The sequence below is a fragment of the Pseudopipra pipra genome, chromosome 9 (assembly GCF_036250125.1).
Source record: "Pseudopipra pipra isolate bDixPip1 chromosome 9, bDixPip1.hap1, whole genome shotgun sequence".
NCBI classification, from domain to species: domain Eukaryota; kingdom Metazoa; phylum Chordata; class Aves; order Passeriformes; family Pipridae; genus Pseudopipra; species Pseudopipra pipra.
In genome coordinates this window covers 6,802,527-6,821,759 of record NC_087557.1, presented here as the reverse complement: position 1 = coordinate 6,821,759, position 19,233 = coordinate 6,802,527, and the positions used below count along the sequence as shown (strand labels likewise).

The window sequence follows — 19,233 nt, the reverse complement described above, 5'->3', positions numbered from 1 at the left end:
AGTTAAGGCAGAGGGTACAAATTCCCCGGTGATTAAGGCAGAGGGAGAGGGGAGCCCAGTGTGGCTTGATGCAGGAATGCCTTTGCACTTCTCTGTTTCCTTTTAAGACGAGGCTAGCTGGCAGGTAAGGTAATCACAGCATAAGCCAAGTCATGTGGATGTTAAGAGTTTGCAGATGAGCCACAGGACAAGTTATTTGCAGCACAAGCACAAGGCTGCCAGCCCTGAGGATTTTGTTGGAAACCTCTCTCCCTTCTGCTTTTCTTAAACCTCTTGGCTGCTGACGTCTTGTAACTATGAAATACCCTGAGCTCCCATTTTGATGGGGTTCCAGCTCTTCTGTTCACAAAAGAGAATGGGATATATGACTGAAGCATGTCCTAAAGACCCCCAGATCAGGGGCAGGTAAGAATGAGCAACATTTATCTGGGATAAGATGTAAAATGCTGGAATGTAAGGCAGGCATTGGGGTGTGGGCTGAGCTGCAGTCTGAATGCCTGAACAACCATCAGTGTCACTGAAAGGCTATTGCAAGAAAACACAACTTCTTCAAAGCAAGCCAATCCAAAGCTATCGAAATCGGTGGTTCCTCCAAGATGAGGGACACAGAAGAAGTGCCACGGGCCTCACTGACCAGGTACAGATACCCAAAAATACCTCAGAATGTTCAAATGCATTTTGCATTCTTCGAGGATAGTTGGGAAGAGCACTGCAGAGCCCCAGCATGTGTCTGCCCATCAGCATCCCCCTGGCTGCAGAGAGGTGAGGCATCTGGGAGGTGGGGACATGCTGTTCCTGGTGGCTCCCTTTCTGAACAAAGTGTGTGGATGCCCCGTGGAGCAGGAACTAAAACCACTGCAGGGTGAGACTGCTGGAGCCGCAGAGAGCGCCTGATCTCCCTGCCTTCGTCAGCTGAAATGCCAGGATTTTTCTGATTGCTGGGGCCATTTAACTAGGGATGCTGTGGCTATGGAGCCTGCTCAGCTTTCCTAATTCCTCAGCTGGCATCACTTCCAGTGGCAGAGCACACCCAGCCCTCTTTCAGGCACCCTGCCTGCCTCCCCTCGTCACCCTGGGCAGCTGGGGCTTGACTCCCGCACGTTCCATGGACAAAGAGGGGCAATGGTGCATGGTGCAAAACAGATGGAAACTACCACAAACCTTGCCACAGCTCTCCAATTCCAGTGCTGGCTGCTGGTCATCCCTGCGTGGATTGCTCTGCTCTGTGGGCAGCTGAGCCCACATGCTCCCACGAGGGTAGGGTTACAGTGGAGAGATAAGAACCATCAGCGGGTTCCCCAGACCTGTGGGAGGGAAGTGACACCTTCCATCTTCCAGGCTGGATTCTCCCAATGAGCCTTATCTGTCAGGTGGAGCTGGTTGCTCCCAGGAACTGTGCCAGGGCAGCCCTGGATCCTGTCCCTGAACTGGGGCTCAGTGCCTTGTGCTCAGGCCAAGTGAAACACAGCAGAGGATGAGCTGCCTCAAGGTCAGGGGTCATAAGTAATGGTCAACACTGAGGAGAGCTGGAAATGGCAGCTTTTGGTGAAATACCAGAATTCCTCCTGATTTACATTCAGGACATCATCCCCAAGCCTTTCTTGTTGTAGTCATATCCCTGTCCCTCCTCAATTCCCAGCTCGGCTCTGTGATCATTTTAACTAAAGTGTTGGTCGATGCTACCCATAATTTAATATATGGGAAGTTTTGGTCATGCTGGGGGTCTGGACTCCACCCCAGCAGGTCAGGAGCTGCAGGGAGGGTGTATGCCAGGAGCAATGCCATGGCATGGTCATCACAGCTGTGAGGCACTGTCATCTACCCAAGAGCAGCTGTTGGAGTGGTGACGGGAAACTCTGGCAGCTGTGCAGGACGGTGGAGGACTTGTCACCAAGGTTGCATTGGGATACCTGGAAAAATCATAAAGGGGGTAGGGCACTGACTGGGAGGAGCTCTGGGATCTGGAGAATTACAGGGGGAAAACAGTGAGGTTTATTCATTACCCCCTCTCTCCCCCGAACCCGGCACAATCCTGCCTTCACGGGCCAGCCTGCCGTGTCAGCACTGCACACAAAGGGCTCTCAGTCCTCCAGAGCCTGAGCCAGGGCAGAAGGATTTTTAACGCTTTAAATGATGGCTGAGGACTGGGAGGGATATCGAGGTTGAATCCAGCTGCTGTCCTCCTGAGACCTCTTCCGTGGGAACCCAGGTCTTTTCCCGGGCTTCTGCAGCAGGAGCAGCTGTGGGGGTGAGCCCTGGGGGGGTGAGCTTGTCCACCCGCTCCAGAGGGTCCCCTGCCCACTTGGGGTGAGCTTGGAGGCTGAGGCTGCTTTTGGGTTTCCCATCCCAATGGGATGGGAGAGCCCCACCAGTCCTGCCTGGCAGCTGCCTGCACCCCACATCTGAGAGAAGGGCAGGGCAGCATGTCCAGTGGAGAACTCTGCTGTCCTCCCCTGTGGGCACCTGCCACCACTGCCACCACCCTGCAAGGGCATGACAACATGTCCTGTTGCCCTGGCCCTCCATCCCCCCATCCTTTGCTGCCAATCACCCCCATTCCCACTGCCCCCATCATCCTCCATTCCTACTGCTCCCTATCATCCCACATACCCATGGTCTATCCCCACTGCCCCCATCATCCCCTGTCTCCACTCCCCCACATCATCCTCTGTGGCAATGGATTTGCCATATGTAGGATGGAAAAAGTCCTGTCAGAGATGGACTGGTGAGGAAAACAGCTCTAATAGAAACAGAAGTTTTTACTGTGGTTTAAACATGTTTCAACATGTTTGTGTGTTTTCTGCAGTGTCACTGTCTCCCTCTTCCAGACACCGCCTTTGAAGCTATTGTCTCACACAAGGTGTCCTGGGAAGGTGTCCTGAGGTGTTTCTCACTGGTCCTTTGTTAACCCTGTTAAGGGCTGTTGACCCTTTATCTGATGGTTTTTTCTGTGTGACCCTGAATTTGTGATTGGTCCCCTTTGACCCTCCTAAAAGCCCTATAAACCCCAACCCCACGATAAACTTTCTCTTTCATCCGTCCCTCCCAGGTGGTCTGTGTGTGCTCCTTGTGGGGTCACCGGACCACGTGCAGGGGTGGGGGGAAGGGCATTCACCTCTCAGGTAGTGGGGCTAGCAGCCTAAGGCCTGGAGGTCTCCCCCATTCTCCCTAATCCGCCGTAATCCTCCATCCCCAGGGTCCATCCTCGCACTCCGCCATCCCCTCTCCCCCATCATCCCCTATCCCCACGGTCCATCCCCCCACCATTCCCCATCCCCATCACTCCCTATCCCCAGTCCCCCCATCATTCCCATCCCCATGGTCCGTCCCCAGTCCCCACATAATCTCCCATCCCCACAGTCCAGCCCCACATCATTCGCCATCCCCACTCCCCCCATTATCCCTCTCCTCAGGGTCCATCCCCAAGCTCCAGCAGGACCATCCATCCATCATTCCCCATCCCCACAGCGGAGTCCCCCATCATTCCCCATCCCCACTCCCCCCATTATCCCCCTCCCTACGGTCCATCCCCACTTCCCCATCATCCCTATCCCCACGGTCCGGCCCCCATCACCCCCATCCCCGCTGCCCCGTTATCCCCATCCCCATCCCCATCCCCTCCCGTTCCCTCCCGGCCCCGCCCCGCTCCCGCCCCTCCTCTCGCGGTGTTGGCGCCCCCTGGCGGCGGTCCGGTCCGGCCCGGGCGGGGCGTGTCCCGGCGCGGCGGAGGAAGCGGGGGCGTTGCGGCGCGGCCGTGTCCCTCCGCGCGGGCGGGCGCCCAGATCCCTCCGCCGAGCCCGTGGCGGCGGGAGCGGCCGTGGCCATGGCCCGCGGAGCGGGGCCCGCGCTCGCCGCGCTGCTCGCCCTGGTGCTGGCCGTGCTCCGCCGCGCCGAGCCCGCCGCCGGTGAGTGCCGGGGGGCGCGGGGCGGGCGGTGTGTGTGTGTGCGCGGAGCGAGGGGCTGCGCGGGGGCGGGGGGGACCGGCCCCACGCCCGCCGGCGATGGGCACCCGCGCCCGGGTGTCGCCGCGCGGGGGTTCGGTGCCGCCGGGGGTCGGTGTGCGCGGCCCCCGGTGCGGGCGGGGGCGGCGGGCTGGGCGCCCGTGGGAACGGCGCTCCCGGGGGAGCCGCTCCCCCGCGGCACCCACGCGCGGCGGGAAAGCCGCCCCTGGCTGGCGGAGCGTGGCGGGGATGGATGTGCCGCCGCTCCCGGAGAGAGCTGCGGGGCTGGGCTTTAAAAACGCGGGGAGAAAATGGTTTGCGGCGCCCGGCGCTCCGCATACCTGAGCACCGAGCCTTTGTTGGGGGCATTCCTGCACACACGGAGGGAATCTCTGCGTGTCCTCCTTCTCCTTCTTTTTAGTCGGTCCAGGCGTGATGAAGCCATGTGTGCGCATCTGGGGAAAGCGCCGCTTTTTGTCACTGTTCCCCCTTTCGCGCTGGCGTTTTCAGTATGTTTTACAGCTGGGCTGGATCACTGGTCCATAGACACAACTGGTGGGTTCTGGTGGATCTCCTGCTCCTGGAGTAAACCTTGTGCAGCCTTGCAGCACGTTAAAGCTATCGAGGACCAGCAGTGACTTCTCGTTCCTTCTTTTTGCTCCTGAGAGGCTGGATTGCTCTTCAGAGCGATGGAAGAAGGTGTTAATGGGAGTTGTTTAGGGCATGAGCACGAGCAAGACAGTGATAGTTTTGTTGTTCGGTATGGTTAGGAGTGGAAATTGTTGTCTGCAGAGCTTTAACCACTTCTGCCGGTTTGGACATAGAGTAGTTGGTCAATCAGTCAATCTGTTTTGACTTTGAAATGGTCATTATTTGTCTCCTGGGAGAAATGTTATTGTTTTTTTTTCCAGTAAGCCCCTCTGAAATCTGACTTACTTAGTTCTACCAATATGTTGCAAGAAGATAGTTGGAGTTAAAAAAAGCTGTTTTCCTGAATGTGTTTTGGCCAGGTTTGCTCAAAAGGGGCTGGAAAATTAAAGGGTCTTCCAAGTGTAGGTGTCTTATAAATTCAGAAATATGTTTTCTTGCTAAGGTAGAGGTATGCTGCATAGCATTTCCAGTTATTTCTGGAAATGGCTTACATGGTAAGATGCAAGATGGCAAAATACTATTTTTGTGAAGACCAAATGTCATGTGCACTTATTAAAACTGTACTTTATATACCAGCAATTTACCAGCTTATTGCTGGCCCTTCTGGTTCCTTCTCTGATGGGCTGAGAGGAGAAATAGCTGTGGCATCACTTGTTGTCACTTGCCTGGGTATGGACACCTGTAAGGCTGGTTGAGGTCTTCCCATTCTGCCAAAGTTTTTGGCTTTGTGGGTGAAATCTCTTTCCAGGCTGAAAGTGACTCCTGTTTTTCATGAGATACTGACCTGCATCTTGTTCTTGGGAGTGGGAGCTGTGGCTTGAATTAATGGGAAAGGGAAAGATGAAATCACCGAAAGGGTATTTTCAGGTGCGTATTCAACTGGCTTGATGCTCTTGTGCAAGAAAGGGCAGGTACCTGATGTCAGCCCTCTTGGTCAATAAATAGGAGGCTCCTGGATGCACTAAACGCTATGGTTTGGACTACTCAGCCCTGCCTCATCATGCAAGCCCCATGGTGCAGTAACTTGCTTTTCCAGTTTAGTTTTGCAAAGGGCTGCAGTTGAAGGTGCAGTAAGCTGGGGTGGGGCAGCAACACCTGCGCTTTTGGTGAGGATACTCACCTGATAATTGGCTGTGAGAGATTCCCTTCGGTTCTGATCAGGCAGGAATCTTGGCTGTGAAGCCCACCCTAATTACCCACTGTCCTTAAGTCTTGAGTTCTGCCTCACCGTGCTGCTGTTGCCTGCCAGCCCATGTTTCTGAGAGGTTACAATGGATTTTTAATCAGCGCTGCGCTGGCGTGGACTGCAGTTTGAGGTCTTTAGTATTCAAACAGTGAAACTTTGGAGGACTTCAGATAATGCTGACAGCACCGGTCTGCTTGTTATGGATTTGCTTATGGGAGAGCAAGTTGGACTTGATTTTCTGAAGGTGTTACTGTCTATCAAATTTGTTCTTATCAAAGATGCTGTGATTTAGACTTTCAAAAGGGAACACGATGAGAATCTGGTTAACTCCCATCACCTCCTGCAGGGCATCACTTAGTCAGATTAGGAATACGTGAAGATCCTCCTGCTGGTGTTCTCAGGACTCGAATCCTTGGGAAAGGAGGACTCACGCCCCTGGTGGCATTTGGCATTCGAATATCTTATAGTGGATGGGTTGGGTTTTTGTCAGCCTTCACAGCTACTTCCCTTTTTTTTTTTTTTTTTTATTTGTTGCTGTTGCAATAGGTGGGTGATTCCCTTCAGTAGGCTTTGGTCCTGTCCAGCTTCTCCTGTTTTCGAAAGTGGTGTCTGTGCCATGAGAGGGTATGGGTGGCTGGACTTCGAACCCAGGACAAGGAATAGGTGGAAAAGCAGCAGCAGGACTCTGGCAGTGTGTTTCTTCTGGACTTAATATCAAAACCAAGCAGTCATGCTTTGTCACTCCAGATGTAACATCGTTTTATTTAAGTTTGTACTCTTGGCTAATGACTGTTAAGTGGAGAATGGATACAGTGATTATTAATTCTCACCCATCCTTTGGGATGTGTTCGAGAAATGTTGGAGGAAAAAAGAAGCTTTCCTAAGCATCTGTGTTAAAAGGTCCTTTTGTGGATATATTATTAGTCTTTATGAATTCACTTTGAAATCGTCTTGACAACAGAAGTCAAGGACTGTCAGTGCCCCCCTAGAAGAAACAGTGCTTACATCGTTCTAAACAGGGTCATCTGAGATCTGCAGAAATAATTGTCCGTTCTGTTTAGAAAATAATCTGTTCCTAGGGCACATGTCCTTTTTTTAGACTGCTGTGGGTATGAAAAAAGAGCTTTGTATCTCAAAATGGCACGGGCGTCTGCTGTTTGTTCCGTGCAGCAAGTCTTCATCTTGCTTCTCTGACAACACCCTGGATGGCTGCGGAAGCGCTGCTCAGCTCAAGTAGTGGGATAACATTTCTGCACAGGCAAACATGCTTAATGTTCAAATTAATAAAGATTTAGTGCTGGAGAATGACGGAAGACTTTGGAGAAGAGGCGAGCATGGCTCCCGCCTGCCAGATTGCCATGGAAACACCAATACCTCTTCAGCTCTTTAATTGCCTTCCCTACATTTTTTTGTTGAAAACTTTTTTTTTTTTCCCAACTAAGCGCTTTATGTTGCAGTTCTGGATTTTAGGCATTTTGGCTCTGTTTGGAAAACTGAAAATAGAGGAAGGCATGGAACAGCAGCTGTGTAAGGAGATGGAGAATATGGCGACTGACAGTCTTCGAGCTGTGTTATGAGTTCATCCCGAATTCAGTAGTATTATAATGTGAGCTTTTATCAGTAGTTTTTCAACAACAACAGTATCACATGAACTGTAGCTGCATCTAACATAAATAAGTCATCCTGTAGCTTCCTGGGCCCAAGACCCTGATGAGGAAAGACTTCAACTCTACTTGTGAATTTGCATGATGGTCCTTAGCTCTGTTCACAGGAGGGCCAATTAGTAGTTTTTATGGTTCCTAGATGCTTGGAGGAGAGGTCTGGAACAGATAATGTCAGGGCATGTAGTCAGATTTGCTGTTGGCATTCTTGAATTCAAAAAAAATCTGATGAACTTCTGTAGCAGAATTTCTCTTTACCAGCTGGTTCTTCTGAAAGCCACTTTAATATTCTCTTCTCAAATTTTTTACGCTTGTCTAGACACATTAGTGAAGGAAACCAGTTTAGATATTGGGATTTTTCTCTCCCAAAAAGTATGGGGTGTTGGTTGACTGCCTTCACACTCCTCTGAGCTCTGCTTAGCTTGTTAGCTGATGAGTCTTGTGTTATCCAATCGATTTCAGGCTTCTGTGTGTAAAAACATTGGAGATGTCTTAATCTGATTAAAGCATTTTACTTTACAGACTATTTCCATGCCCTGTAGACAAGCTTTGTCCTTAACTACTACCCTCTCTCTGTGAAGTGCAAACTGGTCAGCTTGTTTAAATTCCTGGAATGTTAACAGTTTCTAAATCTGAGCTGAGTATCAGGCTTCACCCCTTTTTCACAGTAAGGATTTTTACCAGTTTGCTTCCTTCCCCCTCTGTGTGGCTGCCATGGGATGATCTGTTCTTCAGAAAAAAAGAAAAAGCTCTTTCCCTATTTTCAGCTAGCTGCTATTTACTATGGGTTCTTCCCTGGTATTATTTACTATGGGTTCTTCCCTGGTACGTAATCTCACTGGAACTGTAATCTCTTGAGGTTAGTGAATAGTGTAATTAGTCCTTTGTGGTTTTCCTCCAAAATTTTGTTATCTTTTGTGTGTTTTCTCCATATGTGGAGTGCTGCTTACTCCTTACCAGCTTTCTCAGCAGTTGTTTGTGTGGTGCATGGTGCTGCTGTGGAAGGATTTTGTCCCTTTCTGCACATCGAGGACCTTCCTCCAGAATGTACCTCATGTTTCAGCATTTTCCTTTAACTGCTTTTTTCACGCTCTGTTTTTCCTGAAGGGAATCAGCAGCTGTTTTTTGCTTCCTTGGAATTTGAGACCCCCTCGATTTGTTGTGTAGCTGGCATTTCTGGCCATGGTGATGGTTGTCCTCTTCAGAGCTGATCCACCTCTGACAAACAACCTTGAGCATGAGATTTTCCATGCATCTTGTCTTGCTGTTGTTTGAGGGCTTCAAATCCTTTTCTCTCCTTTCTCTTAATACATAATGGGTAGCACAGTTGAAATGTCAGGCTGTTTCTCATGAGTCTCAGTAAAGACAGAAAATACACTGACTACTTAAAAGTTACTGAAACCTATTTTGCCCTTCAGTTTTCTTTCTGGTCTTAAATGTGTTTTTAGCCTGACTTTTTTTTGTATGTTCAAGTAGATTGTTTTTCCCCCTCTCCCATGAGAAGTTTTGAACCTATGGACAAGTTTCAACCACAAATGACAAAGGTCTCGGTTCTGATACTTAATGAAAAATTTATGGACACAAAGAGGATATAGTGTCCTTCCAAGGAGAAAGCTGAGCTGCTGGTACAGCTATGTTCTCTACCAGAATATCACTCTCCCTTTATTTACAGTAAAACCTTTGGTCAGAGCCTGCACCTTCTTAGATGCAGGATAATCAACCACAAAGCTACAGGAAACCAGCTTTATAACGTCTCTTTTTTGCAGCATTGATTGTTTTGGTATTTTTCATTTTTATTTCTGCTTGACTTTTTCTGAATTTGTGGGCAAGGAGTTTACTGGCATTACTTTCCTTTTAGTAGTTGTAACAAAGCCCTTTCAGACTTGCTCTGATTATGGATCTGTTTCCCTATATCAAAGCCCTGTTAAAAGCTGAACTCTGACACAGCTTCTGATCTTAATCCTTCACTATTTCTTTTAATTTTCTAGCCTAGAAAATATCTGAATTTATAGTGGGCAGATAAAGTGTGGAAACCACATCACAACTTCCAGATCATCTTGGCATTGTAAAGAACAATGAGGCAGAAACAAAGCTTTTCTTTTTCTCCTAGATTTGCTGTAACTCTTTAAAAAAATTAAACCTAGATGACATCGTGTTCCAGTTAAGTGTGAGCTTTGGATTTGGGTGTTGAGAATCTCAACACTCTCTGTATGTATCTGCGAGTAACGCTTTCTGCTTGTGCTTATTTTACAGCAGTGGCTATCTGGTTTTCCCTCTGGCCTTGGAAAATAGTTCTAGTAGGATGTTAAATGTCAGTTTAGAGTTTGCATCTCAGTGCAGCATGTGTATGGACTCCATTGTATTGCTAATAGTGTCCATCTCGCCTGCACTTAGAGCCCTTATCTGAGAAATCCTTTGAACTCAGCTACAATGACTGCCAGAAATCGGGTACTCCTTTCACAAATGTTGGTCTGCCCAGTTCATGAGAAGCCAGTCTTTCAAAAATCGTGGGGTGTCTTCCCAATAGTCCCTAAAGGGACTGATAAAAATTATGAAGCAATTGAGTACCTGAGAAAGCCACGGGATTTCCCCTTGACAACCTGCTGGCGTGTGGGAGCAAGCCTTCCACCACACCAGGGTGTGAGGACTGGAAACGTCACTGCTTGTGCTTGGTCTGGGCTAACCCAGCTTCTGGTGGTCTTGGTGGTTTTGTCAAGCTGTGGCAAGTCCAGAAAGCCACCTAACAATTCACCGTTTCTGTTTTTGTTAAACGCAGAAGAAAACTGTCAAAATCAACGTGTTGGACTCAAAGCCTTGACAGAGTGCTGGTGCTCTCTGTATGTGGCTTTATCTTTTCAAGGCAAGGCTGTCTTCTCTCATGCTGTACACACCAGAGTATTCCCAGTTAATGTAATGGGTGTAGTGAAACAAACTTTTTATGCTGCTGAGGTTGAAGGTAAAGTTCCTGATACTGTTAACTCTTGAGCACGACATGGTAGAGTAGCAGAGAAGTAACTTTTGAAGTAAGTAGTGTTGAAATGACATGTTTTGCATGCATTGTGAAATTGTGGAAGATATCATGAAATACAGGAAGACAGTGCTTTGTGCAAAGAAATGCTAATTTTACTGTGAGAACTGTAGTCTTCGATTTCCCTTGTGATTTTTTTTTTTAAAGAAATCACATGGCTCTTTAATACTCATTTTAATATAGAATATGGTTACATTTACATTCACTTCAGCTTTAGTTGCATTTCAAAATATTTACTTTCAGCCTATTTTAGTCCAAAGCCGAAAACAAACACAAAAATATTTTGTACTTTTTCTTAGTGTCTTTCACTTCTGAGTTACTATAGACAAAATATATATTTAAAAATTTATTGCCCTGTTGTCTCTGTTAAAGAATTATAAGGGCTGGCAGTAGTTTAATGACCTGCTAAACAGCAGTTCAAGGTGGGAATAATTTGTCAAAAACCTGGGCAGAAGTTAATGGTTGCTTTGCTAAATCCTCTCTGCTGTGTCTGTATTTGGCCCAGCAAGCGAAACTGGAATCACTTATTTGGATCCTTACTGTGACCCCAAAAGCCATCAGCCTCTTGTTCCCCTCCGTGCAGTTGTGCTGCAGGGTGTTTTTGGCCAAGTGCTAGTTAAGCTTTTACTATGTGGGTTACAAAATCAACTGGCTGCTCAGTTCTCACTGGGGACGCGGGTACTCGACGAGGTTACAAAATTGTGTTTGAAAGATTTGAGCACAAAAGAAATAATCCTCTGAGTATTTGCTTCACTGGCTTGATTGGTGTGAAAAGAATGAAAATTCAAGGTGGCGAGATGAGAATACCAAGCCTGCTTCCCCTGGTGGTTCTCTGAAATGTGGGAAGGCTTGCTTTAACCCTCCTCCATTTCCCTGGAGTAGCAGGGGTGGTGGGAGTTGTCGGAATCGTTACACTTTCTCTTGGACACAGTGCAGTTTCTCTTGGACACAGTGTAACCGAGCTCTGCTAACTGGAGCTAATCTTCGCTGTGAAAACAAGCTGCTGCAGTGTTAGACAGCAGCAGATGAAGTTGGGAGTCAAAGCCATGTGGATGTTGCCGTTAAATGGGATAAAAATTGTCAGACAGGTGCAAATCAGCGTAAGTGTTCTTGCCCTCTGTGGGAGGGAATGCCGTGCAAAATCCGTGTTAATATTTTGGTCGCTTGGTTACCCTGACCTCAGGGGTTATCTGAAAGGGGCTCAGAGTGGAATTTTGTTCATTTCCTGAGAGCTCTGCAGAAGCAGCGCCATCCAAGTGCCCCTTTTTCAGAAATCAAGTTAACAGCAATAAGCATACTTGTATTGTGGGAAACACTGATAATTTTCCTGGGGAACTGAGTTTAATTTAACTGTATTCTCTACAGGGGTTGCAAGCGTGAAACGCTCCTATAGTGCCTCGTAGTGTGTGTGACCTGTTTATGTGCTCCAGGGTTATTGAGAAATAACACTTAAAGCTCTGGACAGCAGAACTAAAGTCTGTTCCAAGTTGTCCAATTGCTGGACTGAATTTGGGCTGGTTGCAGGGAGAGCTTAGTGGGACTGATGTGTTAACTCTTCTGTTTCTGAATCCCATTCCTTAGGTCACCAGTGTATCAACTTCAGTGGTGGTTTGGACCAGTTTTCCCTGGGGCCCCTTACTGAATTTGTATTGGAAATTTAATACCTCTTGGGGAAAGGAAAACAATCCTTAAAAAAAAAAAAAAGGGGAGGGGGAATCTGCCATGCAGCAGCTGGCAGTTTAGGTGGTTGGGTATTATTGATGCCTGGAGGTGCCTTTAATTAAGATTGTTTAAATGCTTTCCCAAATACAAAAAGGTTGTGGAAATGAGGTCCATAAAGGCATGGAATTGTTTGAGTTTGGGAGCCAGGAAACAGCATTGGAGGCTGGGAAGAACTTGTGACTTCTTAATATGTGGTTCAGTTTGGGATAGAACCCAGATGATCTGGTTCCAGGAGCTTTTATCTGCTAGTTTGGTGCTATTCAAATGGCAGGCTGTGGTCTAGGTGGACTGGCTAAATTTTTGTGGTTCCAGAGTGCACTCTGCTCCTGCAGGGTTTCATAATTCTCACCCTTCTGGTCACTTCAGAAATAGGCACCGAGTGCTGCTTCAGGTCCCTGTGATGGGACAAGCACTTGCCAGAGCTGGAGCTGATGTGTTGGTTCCATCACTAGAGCTTCCACTAGATTTGGATAAAAATTGAGCAGCCCTGAATGGTATCATACTTAATGCCTTTTTAAAAACATAGCAGTGAAAATATTGAGTTTGAGTTAGAGCATCTCCTCCTTAGAAATACCAAATTCTTTGCTGAAAGTCGTTAACAGCTCTGATGTTTTCACTTGCTCTCAAACACAATTCTGTCTGAAATCAGAATGCCACAACAGTAGATGTTGCAGAAAATTCTGGATTGCTAGAGATGTTTGGCAGGTGAGCTCATGAGGGACGGATGGCCCTGTTTCAGTGCCAAGTGTTTCTAGAGATAATAAAAAAGAAGGAAAGAGTTTGAGACAAAATATTCTGTAAGAAGGCTTAGGGGTACTTGCCTCTTATTTCGGAGACTTTCAGTCCAGAATTTTGATCAGAAAATAGTAACTGGGGACATTTAACCCAAAATATGCAGGTGCTGACATGAATGCCTTTGTAGCTTGCTGAAATTACTGAATGCTTTGCTTTGAAAATCTACCTAACAGATATTCTGGAAAGATTTGGTTAACTGATGAACAAATCTGTATTTGATTCTTCTTTCAGTCTGGCTCTTTTGATGCTGCCAGAGATGAAATTAAACTATGTGATAGTGTCTTTGTTTTTGTTCCAGTCCTATAAAATTTTCATTTGCCCAGATATGCTCATGAAGCTTTGACTTGACACGTATTGTGGCTACTGATTTGACTGTTTTCTTCTCTTTCAGCTTTGCAGTGTATGGATGATTCCAAGCCATGTGTTAATGAGGGAAAGTGCATTTCGTATCAAAATGGTACAGGATATTGCAAGTAAGTTGATTTCATTTCTTATCCATTTAATTACCAATCTTTCATTCAGGGTCCTAGCCAGAAAGGAAATGTGAATTCTTAAGATTTTCTTACTGGGTGCTTTCAGCGTAAGTTTTAGGACTGTTGATGTTTCTTGATAATGTGTTACTTCTTGTGTTCTAGCTTTTTGTAACGTAAGAAATCTGGAATTCTTGGGTTTGGATCTTGTCAGTAGGATTTCTTTGCATTAAATGAGGAACTGAGGCCAAGTCAATCATAGAGGTAAACTCTGTACCTTGTTTCCAGGCCCACAAATTAAGTTGAAACTTGCTCTTCATCTTATAGCTTGCCTTACTTTTTAGAGCTTCAGCCCCAGTTTGAATATTTTTGTGGTTTTTCAGAACTATTCTGCACTTTGAAGCATCTCAGTTCCCTTCTACATGCTTAAGTGCAGGTAATATCTGGAAGTTGCAAAAACAAACCAACAAAACAATCCAAACAAACATCCTGGTTTGTTTTTATTATGTAATTGATTTTGGTAAATGTTGACACCCATCTTCAGTGGTGCCTTCACTTTGCTGCTGTGTGGAAAACTCATCAGCAGAAGCTCTGATAGGGTGTGTGGTGTCTGGACAATGATAGCACATCTATTTAAATGTAGTTCACCTTTCAAACTGCAGTATTTGGATTTTGGTTTTTTTTAATGAAGGGATATTTTGTCAAAAGATGTGTCCTCCTTGTTTGGCAGGTTTAATTTACTGCATCTGCAGTAAACAGATTATCTTCGAAACATTGTTTACTTCATCAGTGCAAGTTATGTAATTTTCTAGCATTCTAAATCACTATCTTAATGCTAGAATTCTTTAAATATTAGTGAGTTTTGTCTTATTGATTCAGCCTAGTTAACACACAGCTCTGCTCTTTACTGTTCTTTACACATCCATCTTTCCTAGCCACAACCTTTAGTTCTCTATTAACATGGTACATAAAACTCAATATACTTAAGTTGCACCTGTGACACACAAAGGGGAAATCATAATCTAATTTGAGGTTCTTCTCAGTTTCAAATCAATACCTGATGTGCTGGAAGGCCACAGAAAAGCAAATGTGTGACTTGTTGTTCCGTGTAAGTTTCTTTTAAAATTTCTAACTCCTGCTGCTTCCTGGTCTTTTCCTTTCCATGGCTTTGTATTGATGTCAGCTGAAACGAGCTGCCCTTCTGAAAAGAAAGCTGGAACTCTTCCTGCTTTACGCTTGTATTTTGAGACTGAAACAAGAAATAGTGTGACGTTAGTAGGTCTTTCTGATGTGTACTTAAGCATGGTAGTCTGGAGCCAAAGAATGTAGGTCACAAGGAAGGTAATAAGACTGGTGTTGATGTTGGTGCTGCTTGTACCTTCCTAAGGATGTTTTCTTCAACTTGCATGTTTCTCTTAACCACGTCCTAACAATTGTTTCTTTTATAGTCTAAGTTTTTTTCATCTGATTAACTTCTGTTCACTATTTGTAGTGCAGTCCAGATCTTGACACATTTCCCTCATTACAATGGCAGCTTTGACCACTCTTACATTTTTTTAGTGCACAGAGTTATTTATAATTCTAATGTTGCCTTCCTCCCTCTTGTGCAGAGTGTTCTTGCAGGTTTTAAGCCAACCCCTCCTTCAAGTAACAGCTCAGTAGCTCAGTTCCTTTGCAGGTGCCAGAGTAATTGGAAAGGACTGCATACAGAGATTAGTATGTGTCTGGTTTTTTTTTTAGTTGTGGCTCAAGAACTCTTTTTGCAGAAAGGAAGGAAAAAAGTAGCAAAACCCACCTCAGTTGTGGAGTCTCTACCTTTAGCAGCCTGATTCTTAGCATCCTGTTTTGGTTTTAACTTTTTTTTTTTTTTCTTTCCTGCACTATGAGGAACTCTGAATAGGGGAACTTTCAGTCTGGTTTAGTAATGTAAACGACTTTCTGAATTTTTGATGGCTGTAAGAGTATAAATGTTTTTGCTCAGGAGACTGAATTTATTATTAAAACAAGCAGCTTGGCTTCTGGCTCTGCAGGATCACTAATGATTAGCAACATCTCCACCCCTTCCACTTTTTTCAAGTTATCTGCAGTACTTCCTCTGCTGAGCAATAAGTAATTGCTCAGGCTCTCTTCCTCTTTCTGTATCTCCTCTCAGCCGAGCTGTTTGTTGTAGTGTGTGGTCGGGCCATCCAGTCAATCTTGCTGTCTGTAAGAATCAAGCGAATGGCTGAGGGAGGACCTGCATCAGCAGAAATCAAATGTCATAAGACATGAGTAAGCACTGATAACAAAGCACCTAGTCTAGATATTTGGCCCAGCAGCTAATGGCAGCTTAATGCTTAAACAGCTTTCTTTGTCCGAAAATCCTGTAGCATCTACTCCATTAAAAAAAAAAGCTGATTTTCTACTAAGAAACCTTTATTATGGTGTATCTGGCATCTGTTATGGGAACAGTGATTGTGACCCTTCTAAGGAAGCAGGGGTTGGATCTTTATCAGATTGCTCTTGTGAGCGCCCTTTAAGTATCTCCGTTCCCTTGGTGACGCTGCTGGCCTATGGCTGTCCTTCCGTGGCACTGTTTGATAGAGTTCCTGACCTCTCCTGACCTTGATTTTATATTTAGAAAATTACACATTCCTGCGTTTGAATCTTCCAAGGCCAGATTTTTTTGTGTGAGAGCTCTTTCTATACTCATTCAGCGACCAGCATGGTGAAGGTGCAGGCCTTATTCTGAGGAATATGCCTCTATCTGCAGCAACATTGTAGAGGGCACCCATCCTTCCAAGCTTTTTAAGTCCTGCTTTGACAAAAAGCAGTTTCAGTTCGGTTTGGAGTTTGGCTTTGCATTGCACTGTGATGGGGTTTTTTGTTGTGATGGTGGCTTTTTTTTTCCCCTCAAAGCATCTCCAGGCAGCCTTTTGCACACTGAGGTGTCAAGCACGAAGGAGTCTTCTGGCATCCTTTCATATCCAGCAGAGAAGCGGGATAACGGTTCCTTGTTGCTTAATGCTAATTGTGAACATCACAGGAAAACTGTCTCTCGTCTTCCTGCTGCTGGATGACTGGGGAAGCAGTAGTAGGAAGAGTCTGTGGGATAGTACTGTGAACTTGCAGTGTTTCTGCAGTTGCAGCAGACTGGGAAGGAAGGTGTGGGTACAAGGAGCTGTTTCAAAGACAAGCTAAGCAGAGATTTTGGCATTGCTGGCTGCTGTTTTCTGAGTGTAAGGATCTGCTCTGCAGGTGAATTTAGGATTGAGCAGTCCCTCTGTGCTTGGAGTGGGGCTGGGCCCTAAAGGAGAGTCTCTTAAATGATTTCTCCATGTTTGACAGCTGTGGCCTCTCCCAGCTTCCCACCTCAGTGACAGGGAGCAGAAGCAAGACTGTGCCAGGGAGAGAAGCAGAAGTGGGAAGGGAGTTGACCTAGGGGTGCTCCAAGGTTTAGGGAGGAAACTGGGCCTTGCTACTTCTCATGCTTGGCAGGCTTTGAAGATTGAATTTTTGACCTTAGGACTGTTGCAATTCATGTGTCCAGAAGGGATAGCCATAGCCCCGTATGAAACCAAGTACTGCTCTAACACTAAAGTCTTTTGTTAGTCCTGATGGTGTAAAAAAACCTCAGAGCTGTGCTTAGTCAAATGGGGAGACTGAGGTGCCAAAAGCACGGTCTCCTTCAGCACATCCTCTCGTGCCCCAAGCTGTCAGGGTTTGTGCAGCTTTGTGTGCTCCTCTCTCTTCAGCAAGCAGCGTTTTTCTCACCAGATGCAGAAGTTTGTGTACTTTTTACATTGCATGATAGAATTTTTACCTCTTATCTGCAGACTGGCAACAGGAGGACCTCAAATAATGCTGAACTCAACTCAGCAATAGCATGACAGTAAGGGGCTTCTATCCCAGTTCTAACCATCAGTAATTCCGACACCCTCGCCAGGTTTTTTCCTACCTTTCCTTCCAGCTAAATCTTCATAAATTAATTTTAGCTTGGATTTAAGAGGACTTCTGGGGCTGAATGCAAGATCCTAGACTGCAGCGCTGCTTCTGAGACTGCAACTGATATCATCTTCTTAGGATCTGTCTCATGAGACTAATCCCTCCTAGACCAGTGAATGGGGAATACCCATAGGAGACCTTGTAGCAGGATGAGGTCTGAGAGTTTTCCAGAAGAGGCTAAATGCAGAAGTTGAAAAGTTGTCCCTTTCTGAGAATGGTCTGCCCTTTTCTGTTTCCTTCTGTCTCCTTTCAGAAGTTAAAGGAGACCCTTGAGACCAGGGCAGAGGACAAAGGGGAGGGTACACACACTGTTAGCTTCAATTCTGGGAACAGAATTGTGACTTCAGTCACTCGGTCAAAATTTTCTGTTGTGCAGACCAAAAGCTGTTCAGTGCTCTGATGGGCAGAAAAAGCTGAACTAAACCTTGCCTGTTCAGACTGTGGCCGCTGTTGCTCCTCGGAGCACTGTGGAGTGGAAGGCTGGAGAGGCACTTTGTGTGCACGAGGAACAATAGCTGTGTGCTGCTTTAAAGGCAGAGCAGAGAGGCCGTCCCATCCCACAGTTTGCATTCAAAGTATGACGCATAAATGGGTGCCTTGAGACATGGGAAGGAGCCTTTGTAAAGCTAACCAGAGAATCCTGTTCTCCCTCCTGAGAGGAGGTGTAGGTGTGGGAGTCAGAACCTGGGAGCCAGAGGGAAGTCTGGTTAAAATCTGTAACAAAATAGCTGAGACCCTTCTCACGTTAGTCATCAGACTGCATTTTTTTTTCCCCTCTCTGTTGAAGCATCTTCCAGTCAAAGAGAAGGGAGTATTGGGTTGAGGGGGGGGAGAAGCAAGACTACTAGGAAATTCTTCCCTTCGCTTTTTAAATGAAAACCATCTGCTTCCTTCTGTACATCTCCAGATGATATCATGGGCCTGAGTAGAAAACTCCCATGAAAATCAAACATCTGGAAGTCTGGTTAAAATTGTCTATAAGGTGCATTTGAAGAGACTGTCTTGTGAATGTGCCCAGGCAAATATAGTACGGCAGATGAGGAAGTTTTTCCAACAGACCAGACATACTTTCCAGAAGTCTGTTGAGAGCAGGAGAGAACTAAGTTTTGGAAGGTAACTTCAACGTGGTTTTGTGGCAGAAGAGCCAAAAGTGCAGCTTTCGTGAATCTTTTTACTTTCACTTGCAGCATTAGGTTGTTAGAGTGAATGCAGCTCTGTGGATTTGTGGATACTTCAAACTGGGATAAATACCTTCGTTTTGTTTTTACGTCTCTTGTTTAGCTCCATGAGAGCCTGAGCTAAGGCAAATGCAGGCTGGAGCTGAAAAGGAGGAGGGAAAAAAAAAAAAAAGGCTGAGCTCTAAAGTATTTGTGCTGGAAAGTAGCCCAGAGAGAGTAAAGGAGAAGCTTTAATTAGAAGCAGCTGCATAGCTGATGCAGCCCACAGGACATTTTCCCATTTCAAACTCTCTAGCTTTCAGAAATCATGATTTGAATTAAGTTGTATGTGAAATTTGTTCTTAAAAGATTAAATTCCTGTTGAAGTAGGTTAAGAGACCTCATGTGCTTCCAGAAAGTGCCAGAACAAACTTCATCTTCCTGTTTCTTTTTCTGAGTGTTAGATGGAAAACTGAGGAGAAACAGTGGCTTTTATTTGGAAAAGATTTGGTTTCCTGTTCTGAGCATGTCATTTGGAGCTGACACAAGCTGCTACAATTTTAAGCTGCTCTGTAGACAAGTGGCTTTTTTTTTTTCCTCTCCTAAAGGGAACTTGAAAGAGTAGGATGGGATGAGAG

General features: G+C 45.9%; 1 protein-coding gene across 3 annotated transcripts in view; it reads left to right on the top strand.

Moving 5' to 3' along the window:
- The first annotated feature begins 3,756 nt into the window (after positions 1–3,756).
- The window catches only part of NOTCH2 (notch receptor 2), an 85,188-nt gene continuing 69,711 nt past the window's right edge, over positions 3,757–19,233 (top strand). The window contains exons 1-2 of one of the 3 annotated variants that reach the window (XM_064664372.1): positions 3,757–3,905; positions 13,376–13,457. In XM_064664372.1, the coding sequence (XP_064520442.1) occupies positions 3,824–3,905; positions 13,376–13,457 (164 nt within the window). In that variant the 5' untranslated portion in view covers positions 3,757–3,823. The remainder of the gene's footprint in view (positions 3,906–13,375; positions 13,458–19,233) is intronic. The other 2 variants (XM_064664373.1, XM_064664371.1) reach the window with 2 other exon arrangements.